Here is a 10,176-nt window from a genome sequence, read left to right on the forward strand (position 1 = left end):
CCACAAAGCTGAGAAGACAACCATGAACTATTTCTATTCCCTGTGCCAGACTCCATGGTACAATTACTATCTAACTATCTGCAGGGGACCTTACTGAAGATGATATTTATAGGTGGTAAAGAGACTCAGAACTTCAGATTTATCACCTCCTGTGACCAAGATGGAGTTTAATTTATAGATCTTTTTTATTATTTTTTTAAAGACTTTTCTTTGTATTTAAGATATACAGTGCCTTGTGAAAGTATTTGGCCCCCTTGAACTTTTCTACCTTTTGCCACATTTCTGGCTTCAAACATAAAGATATAAAATTCTAATTTTTTTGGGAAGAATCAACAAGTGGAACACAATCGTGAAGTGGAACGAAATTTATTGGATATTTTAAACTTTTTTTAACAAATTAAAAACTGAAAAGTGGGGCTTGCAATATTATTTGGCCCCTTTACTTTCAGTGCAGCAAACTCACTCCAGAAGTTCAGTGAGGATCTATGAATGATTCAATGTTGTCCTAAATGACTGGTAATGATAAATAGAATCCACCTGTGTGTAATCAAGTCTCCATATAAATGCACCTGCTCTGTGATAGTCTCAGGGTTCTGTTTCAAGTGTAGAGAGCATCATGAAGACCAAGGAACACACCAGGCGGGTCCGAGATACTGTTGTGGCGAAGTTTAAATCCGGATTTGGATACAAAAAGATTTCCCAAGTTTTAAACATCTCAAGGAGCACTGTGCAAGTGATCATATTGAAATGGAAGGAGTATCAGACCACTACAAATCTACCAAGACCCGGCCGTCCCTCTAAACTTTCATCTTGAACAAGGAGAAGACTGATCAGAGATGCAACCAAAAGGCCCATGATCACTCTGAATGAACTGCTGAGATCTACAGCTGAGGTGGGAGAGTCTGTCCATAGGACAACAATCAGTCGTACACTGCACAAATCTGGCCTTTATGGAAGTGACAAGAACCAAGCCATTTCTCAAAGATATCCATAAAAAGTCTCATTTGAAGTTTACCACAAGCCACCTGGGAGACACACCAAACATGTGGAATAAGGTGCTCTGGTCAGATGAAACCAAAATCAAACTTTTTGGCCACAATGCAAAACGATATGTTTGGCGTAAAAGCAACACAGCTCATCACCCTCAAAACACCATCCCCATTGTCAAACATGGTGGTGGCAGCATCATGGTTTTGGCCTGCTTTTCTTCAGCAGGGACAGGGAAGATGGTTAAAATTGATGGGAAGATGGAAAGAGCCAAATACAGGACCATTCTGGAAGAAAACCTGTTGGAGTCTGCAAAAGACCTGAGACTGGGACAGAGATTTATGTTCCAACAAGACAATGATCCCAAACATAAAGCAAAATCTACAATGGAATGGTTCAAAAATAAACGTATCCAGGTGTTAGAATGGCCAAGTCAAAGTCCAGACCTGAATCCAATCGAGAATCTATGGAAAGGGCTGAAAACTGCTGTTCACAAACGCCCTCCATCCAATCTCACTGAGCTCGAGCTGTTTAGCATGGAAGAATGGGCAAGAATTTCAGCCTCTCGATGTGCAAAACTTATAGAGACATAACCCAAGCGACTTGCAGCTGTAATCGCAGAAAAAGGTGGTGCTACAAATTATTAACTCAAAGGGGCCGAATAATATTGCACACCCCACTTTTCAGTTTTTAATTTGTTAAAAAAGTTTAAAATATCCAATAAATTTCGTTCCACTTCACGATTGTCCCACTTTTTGTTGATTCTTTCCCCAAAAATTAGAATTTTATATCTTTGTTTGAAGCCACAAATGTGGCAAAAGGTAGAAAAGTTCAAGGAGGCCAAATACTTTCACAATGCACTGTAAATACTCTAGCCATATAAGAAAGGGAGGCTGAAGTCTCTCCACAGGCAGAAGTAAAGTCACGCTACAACTATGAGATATCCGGCCTCTGGGTTGGGAGAGAACACTGTGATGGGGGAAGCTAAACTCCTGATTCATTATTGAAGTATACTTACCTGTGCACCTGTACAGACTTGTGCATATGTATGGTGTCTGCTATTTCTACTATTTTTTGTGCTTACCTTCTCCCCTTCCTCCACTTTGAGGGAATTTTGTCTAGTATATATACTTTGTATACATATTACTATGTGCTGTATTTGGTAATCTATTATCTATTCTATGCTGCCACTTCCAGTGGCTACTTTTATATCTGGTATCTAATAAAGTTATATTGTTTTTATGCCTATATGTACTCGGCTTCTCCTATTATTATATCTAATGTTGAGTAGGCTTGTGGTAACTATTAGCCATGTACTTTCCAATTGGCATTTTGCCACGATTATATAAAATATGAAGGCCTTTTTGTGTATAATTATTGAAGTTGCGCCTGTTTTTGTCTAGTTTTTGGTGGTGTTGTCTGTTTTCCATCTTCTTCTTATTCTTTTTTTCTTTTTCTTTTTGTAAACTCGATTTATTGAAGAATACTTCATAATAAACATTACAAACATACAGAAGAAGAAAAAACAATCAAGATCAGATTTACGTGTATAAGATTATACATCATATACAGTAATGTAGATGATATAGCATCAAATTAGCAAAAAATAATTGTAATACATTAGGATATACAGTGGTTTGCAAAAGTATTCACCCCCTTGACAGTTTTTGTGTTTTGCTACCTAACAACCTGAAATTTCACTGTTTTTTTGAGGGTTTGCATCAGTTCATGTAAAGAACATGCCTACAACTATGAATAATTAAATAAATAAAAATCTCTTTATTGTGAAGAAAACAAATAGGCCAAAATAACTGAAAACTTCAATGTGCAACTATTCACCCCCCTAAAGTCAGTACTTTTTAGAGCCTCCTTTTTGAGGCAATTACAGCTGCAATTCGCTTTGGATAAGTCTCTATGAGCTTTCCACATCTTGCCACTGGCATTTTTTATCCATTTCTCAAGGCAAAACTTCTCCAACTCCTTCAAGTTAGATGTTTTCCTCTGGTGAACAGCAATCTTCAAGTCTGACTACAGATTCTCAATTGGATTAAGGTCTGGGCTTTGACTAGGCCACTACAAAACATTTATCCTTAAACCAGTCGAGTGTTGCTTTAGCAGCATGCTTTGGGTCATTGTCTTGTTGGAAGGTGAAACTCTGTCCCAGTCTCAAATCACTGACAGACTGAAACAGGTTTTGTTCAAGAATATCCCTGTATTTTGCACCCTCCATCTTCACCTCGACTTGGGCCATTTTCCCTGTCCCTGCTGCCGAAAAATATACCCACTGCATGATTCTGCCACCACGTTTCACTGTTTGGATGGTGTTCTTGGGGTGATGAGCTGTGTTGGTTTGGTGCCAGACAGTGTTTACCTTGGTGGCCAAAAAGTAAAATTTTGGTCTCATCTGACCACAGCACCTTCCTCCATACATTTGGGGAGTCTCCCACATGTCTTTTGGCAAACTCAAAACAAGCTTTGTAATTTTTGTGTGTAAGTAAAGGCTTTTTTCTGCCCACTCTTCCATAAAGGCCACCTCTATGAAGTGTACAGCTTATTGTGGTCATAACGACAAATACTCCAGTCTCTGCTTGGGAATTCTCCAGTTCCTTCAGGGTCACCTTTGGTCTCTGTGCTGCCTCTCTGATTAATGCCCTTCTTGCCCGGACTGAGAGTTTTGATGGGCGGCAGTCTCTTGGCTGGTTTGTTGTGGTGCCATGCTCTTTCCATTTAATGATAATGGATTTGATGGTGCTCAGGGGGATCATCCGAGATTTGGACATTTTTTTTTATAACAGAAATTTGAGGGGCTTCATAGCAAAAGGGTGAATACATATGCACATACCAATTTTTATTTATTTGATCGCATAAGTTCAATTTATGCCTATATTTTTCTCACTTCACTTCATCAACTTAGACTGTTTAGTCCTGATGCACCACACACAAATCGGATTGCAAAAATATTTAAACACAGGTTATAATTTAGCAAAATAGGTTAAAAGGCAGGGGGTGAATACATTCGCAAGCCACTGTATATAAAATGAGCACTGCACACAACTGAAACAGCAGAATTACATGAATGTGGCAGAGATCTAAATATATATTTACTCAAAGCAAAGTTTGTGAGAATTGCCATCCTATGTAGTTTGATTCCCGGACCACATCAGGGGATGTAGCGTGAGATTGAGGAGGACAGTGCTTTGGCTGACAGAGGTGAATCACACCACTTTCACCCAATTTTGCGGAATGTTTTAGGGCACCCTCTATTCGTATGTATTATGAATTCGTATAATACTATGTCATTAACTAATTTTTTTCTATTGTGTGATAGTGGGAGGCCTCCCGCTCCATCCATCTTAGTGCTATTGCCTTAGTAGCTAGAAGTCTAGTTTGACAGAGAAATATGTTATCGTACTGGGGCTGCACTTCTTCATCCTCAATTCCCAGAGCACAAGTTCTGGAGCTCCTATTATCTTTGATAACGTGCTGATCACTGCATTTCAATATCGTTGTGTGATTGTACAACTCCAAATATGGTGCCAAAAGTCCGCACCTAAATCACCACATCTAAGACAAATTTCCCTATGGGTTGTCATAAGTCAGAAGACTCGCGATACTCCTGTGAACTCCGGCCTATGGTGGTCGTTCTTAGGAGGATGTGATTTTTTGCTATACATAGCATTGCTGAAACCCTGCTATATATAGCACAGGCGATCGGATGATTGCAGCTTCAAGTTTCCTAAGGAGACTATTGAACACCATAAAAATATTGATAGATCGGGCGATTCTGAATGCTGCGATACCAAATATGTGTGTGTGTTTTTTTTTTTTTATTGTTTTATTTTGAATGGTGAGAAAGGGGAGTGATCTAAACTTTTTTATATTTTTTTTTACTTTTTGCATGCTTCAATAGTCTCCATGGGAGACTAGAAGCTGCACTGGTCTGATCTGCTGTACTACACATAGGAGATGATCAGATCGCCTATGTGTAGCAGATTTGCTCACTTGCTATGAGGGCCGACCACTGGGCGGCGCTCATAGCAATCTGGCAGTGACAAACACGGGTGTCTCCTGCAGACACCGGGTTGTCATGCCAACCCATCTGCGACCCACAATCATGTGACGGGGTCGCTGATGGGCAGGGCCAATGATGTGCTTCCCACAAGCGCGAGTTAAATGCCGCTGTCAGAGATTGACAACAGCATTTAACTGGTTAACAGCCGCGGGTGGATCGCGATTCCCCCAGCGGCTGTTGCGGGCACATATCAGCTGTCATGTGCCCGGAAAGGTGCGGGCTCAGCGCCGGAGCCCGCACCAAACGGGGTTATGACGTGTGTTGTACTATTACGACACGCGTCCTAAAGGGATTAAGGTGGCCATACACATTCGTCTAAAATTGATCAAAGCAAACAATCGTAACCAAAATGATCACTCGTTGGTTAATAGTTTAACAATGAACAATAATTTCTCAGACTGATGACTCAGTCATTGTCTGGATAAGAAAGATACAGTTACTAGTGTAGGAAAAATCAATCCTGAAGGAACGTTCCCAGAAAATTTGATATCAAAGGACATGTATGGCCAGTCTGATTGTAAGACCATCCATCCAGTAACCTACTTTAATTTATGTGGGTCCATTACTTTACTACTTGTACATCAGCTGATGCAGCACTTCTTTTTGATGAGGAAGTGAAAGCTTCATCTCAGTTATGACTGAGAGACCACCATAGTGTCAGGGAGCACTGCCTGCTCTAAATAAGCAATGACCCAAAAAGATTAATCTGCTGCTTGACTTTTTTTTTTTTTTAAAGGTATCTTGAAAGGGGATTCTTCAGATCAGAACGCTGATGGAGAAGAAGTGAGTAATATTCAGTCAACTATAATACTCATTTGTCAACAGTGCAAACTATTTCCTGAAGTGGGCGTAAATTGAAATGATGGTGTCTATGTCGCTACGCCAGTGGTCCACACCATTTCTTTCTTTAGGGCTGGAGTCACACTAGCGTATAAAAAAAAAAAATCTGTCCGATGTTGATCCAGAAAAGAAGGACGAGTGTCATGCGAGTAAGACATCTGTATGCAATGCATTTTTAACATCAGCTTTTACATACAATAATTCTTTGATATTGAAAGCTAGTTTACAAACTAATAAAGCCGTCTTATATACAAATAGATAGACTAAATAGGATAGATGTCCTGTAAATATTTAATGTCACGAGCCCCCTACATATAACAAACTAGCACCCTTTAATGCCTTTCATGTGGCACTAAAGGGTGTTTAGCCTTATTAAACCTATTAAAAAATTAATTGGAAAAAAATGGCGTGGGGTTCACCTTATTTTTACTAAATAGCTGAGGGACAGCTTGGGGCTGGTGTTATTATTCTGGGAATGGGCCACTATCAATGGATCTTCCTAAACTATTAATAACAGCTCACAGCAGTCTGCATAGCCTTTACTGGTTACTTAAAAGGGGGGACTAAAAAAAAAATGCTGTGGGGTCTCCCTTATTTTTAATAACCAGCAAAGGCTAAGAAGACATATGCCGTCAGATATTAATAGGTTAAGGGGCCATGGATATTGGCCCCCTCTCAGACTAATAATACCAGCCCTAGGCAAGCCACAGAAATCGCGCATCAATTAGATGCATCAATTCTGGCGCTTAGCCTCGGCTCTTCCTGAGTGCCCTTGTGCGCTGGCAATTGGGGAGATGGTGTTGGGGTAGATGTCAGCTGTGTAATGTCCACTGAAATCAAACCCAGGGGTTAGTATTGGGGCGGTTTCTATAAGACACCCCCATTTTAAACTCTGTAGTCAAAAGAAATAACACAGAAAAGTCCTTTAATTGTAAAAAGCTCTCGCAGACCCTCTTTATTTATGTTTTAATGGTATTCAATGTGTTAGAGTAAATCCATAAGAAGGTGGTCCCATGACGAGATCCCTGACTCTGCTACATCTGAAGGCTGCGCTGAGGGGTGACATCAGTAATGTGACTACTCAACACGACCGCCGGAACACACTGAGAGTAGCGTGTCAATCCGGCTGCTGTGAAGAGCGGTGACGTTAGTAAGGTTATCACCGTTCACAGGTTCACAGCCAATGAACTGCAGTAACCTTACTGACGTCACTGCTCGCAGCGTGTGAACTTATTGCCCTGCATCAGGGCAATCTGGAAGAGCCGAGACTAAGCACCAGAATTGGCACATCTAATGGATGCTCCATTTCTAGGATGGCTGAGGACTAGTGTTATTAGTCTGGGAGGTCCATGGCCCCTTTCCAGCCAATTAATATCAGCCTGCAGCTGTCTGCTTAGCCTTTGCTGGTTATTAAAAATAGGGGGGACCCCACGTCATTTTTTTTTTAATAACTAGTAAAGGCTAAGCAGACAGCTGTCAGCTGATATTAATAACCCGGGAAGCTCCATGTTTATTGCTTCCTTCCCAGAATAATAACACCAGCCCCCACTGTCTGCTTTCCCTCATCTGGTTATTAAAAATAAGTGGGGACACCACACCCTTTTTTTTTCATTTATTTTTATGTTTATTAGCTAAATACATTTACAGTAAACTACACACGCACTGCACTTATATATTACTGACAGATATATCTATTCTATTTTGATGGTTCGGGCTGTGAATTTACTGTACTTGGCTGATGAAATGTTGGGTTTCCCTTGAGATTGGTGCTCAAAAATCAAGTGGCACACACGTTGTCTGTGTGACATGAATTTTTTTTTTCTCGCACCCATTGATTTGCATTGGCAAATGCGATCGGATTCTAGCACACAATCGCAGCATGCTGCAATTTTTTTTCTCAGTCCGATGTGAGCTGAGTAAATGAATCAATGGTCATCTGTGAGTTTTTTCTACATTTGTCAGAGTGCTATGTGATGTTGTCTCGAATTGCACTCGTCTGATTTATATGTTTGTGTGAGCCATGTTCAGCACTGAGAGATGGTCATGAGCCACATCCAGTGCTTTCAGAGTAGTGACATCCAGCTCCTTCCCCTACACCCTCCCAAGTAGTGACATCCAGCTCCCAACCACCAATAGTGACACCCAGAGCATCCATTACCGGTGTAATGATAGCCAAAGTTCCACCCCAGAAATCACACAGGGGCAGTAGGCTTATATCCAGATGTTCCCACCATCCCACCAATAGTTTTCTCGGATCAGATACTCACACTGCACTATTGCTTCCAGCTTAAAGCACATTTTCTGACTTTTAGTGTCATCCGCTATCGTCACCCCCTACGGTCCGTATATACACATCCAGTTCTGCTCTCCTGTGAGGGGCTACTCACAACAGTCACAATCTGGAGAGCTGCTCTTCATAGCTGCTTGCTAGTCCCGGTCTAGCTGGCAGACAGCCCCGAGCCCCACATCATATGCCCGCGAGCTCCAGGTTGGGGACTTCTACTCTATGCCTTTATTGCATATAAAATTATTTTTAAAAGTATTTTCTACATGTCGTCTATTCTGTTATTTCTACTGGCATGTTCTTAAAGAGGCAGCTGTCACTGCATATAATGGGTATGGGAAGTAATCTTATCCTTATATTCTCTTATTCTTGCAGGAAGTGACTGCGGGCTGTGAACCGCCAACCAGGCGTCTCCTCACAGAGGCGTCATAGTCTTGTCTCAGAGTATAAGGCGGGCACATTCCTGGACACTTGATGCAAAGCCATCACCAACTACTGGCCTGTAAGGACAAGGTGCTGCACTGTGATTGAGGGGAATCGGACTGCTGACAGACTTCTGTTTCTTATTCATTTTAGTATTCTACTATTTGCAACCCCTTTAGATTCAAAGGAACAATTTTATATTGGTGAATTTGGAATATACTCCGTATATAATGACCGCTGACAGTGCTGTCAATGAGAAAGACATCTCAGTCCTTCCATAACTCTGTGACAAATAATATTGAATTCTCTCGTCTGGTGTTACAGCAATTTTTCTCTTTCATAGAGGTGAAATGTAGCGCCTTGTTTATTCCATGTGTTATCCGGATATTTAGAGTTTGGATACTTGTTCCTCACCGCCGTTCAGTGTTGGATAGCTGGTCGGGGTTTATGTCACCATATTAATTGCACATTTGTTTTGTACAGGAGTCATTGGCAATGAGACTAACAGGAAACATGTCTTGAAGAGCAGCAACTGAGTAATGTCATTTTCTAAAGGCTAATTCACATGGCAGTTTTTCTCATACGAATGCTTTTATAGTGGATAGCACTTTTACCTATGAAAACCCATGGGGTAGTTCACATATCTGATTTTTTTTTTTCTCGCACGGAGTGGTCCTCTATTAATCCAAGTAAACTCCAGGCAAGTCTATGGCTCCATGAAAATAATTAGACAGCACTCGGATACCATCTGTGTGCTGTTCGTTTTTCACCAACTGTTTGATAGGAGAAGATAGAGAGATCGCCATCAGTATTTCTTATTCCATCTGAGAAAAAATGAAATGAAATGCTGATGTTTTACCAACCAAACTCTGCAGACGCACTGGTCAAAACACTGATGGAACATGAAACTTTTGCGTATATGAAAAAATACTGATGTGTGAATCAGGGCTGTGGAGTCGGTATAAAATGGACCGACTCCAACTCCTAAAATATAGAATAAATTGGGTACAGTAGTTCAATGCAGTTTGTGTGGAATATTTTTTTCATAAGAATTTGGGAAAGTTATGAAATGTCCTATAAATGTCTGCCCTATTCCTGATCTAAGGGTCTAGACTTTTAGCTGAGATGAATCTGTGCTACAGTAAATGTATCACTTACACATGAGCCATGTATGAGGGAGTCTGTGTCGTGGAAATTGAGGAGTCGGAGGTTTGGGTGACTGATTCCACAGCCCTGGTGTGAATGAGCCCCAATAGTGAGATTTTATTGTCTTTTGTAACAGTTGAGAGTATTTTTCATTAAAGACACATTGTGTATAAAGCAATCTACAGTGGCATGTAAGAGTTTGGGCACTCCTGGTCAAAATTACTGCTATTGTGAACAGTTAAAAAAGTCATCCACTACGCTAACTCATTTCATTTTCTATTCATTAATCTTGCTATTATGTGCCAGTAAATGCATCCATACACTTATTATAGTAATATATACCTGTACCTTTTATCATGCAGATAGCATCACTTGGTGTCCGCCAGCTGCTGCTCTGATGTTTACAGCGATCACTTCCTGTCTC

The 10,176-nt window shown here is 40.7% G+C and overlaps 1 protein-coding gene across 3 annotated transcripts in view; it reads left to right on the plus strand.

Annotated features, from left to right (window-relative positions):
• The window catches only part of LOC141156670 (chloride channel CLIC-like protein 1), a 73,360-nt gene extending 63,434 nt beyond the window's left edge, over window positions 1–9,926 (plus strand). For all 3 annotated transcript variants that reach the window (XR_012247699.1, XM_073642899.1, XM_073642900.1), the window contains 2 exons: window positions 5,796–5,842; window positions 8,559–9,926. Coding sequence is in view for 2 of the 3 variants with exons in the window: in XM_073642899.1 (XP_073499000.1) it covers window positions 5,796–5,842; window positions 8,559–8,615 (104 nt within the window). In the remaining variant the exon portion in view is untranslated. The remainder of the gene's footprint in view (window positions 1–5,795; window positions 5,843–8,558) is intronic.
• The last annotated feature ends 250 nt before the right edge of the window (window positions 9,927–10,176 follow it).

Source organism: Phyllobates terribilis, unplaced genomic scaffold, assembly GCF_046119375.1.
Source record: "Phyllobates terribilis strain yellow unplaced genomic scaffold, ASM4611937v1 Scaffold_8__6_contigs__length_399053987, whole genome shotgun sequence".
In the NCBI taxonomy this organism is placed as follows: Eukaryota; Metazoa; Chordata; class Amphibia; order Anura; family Dendrobatidae; genus Phyllobates; species Phyllobates terribilis.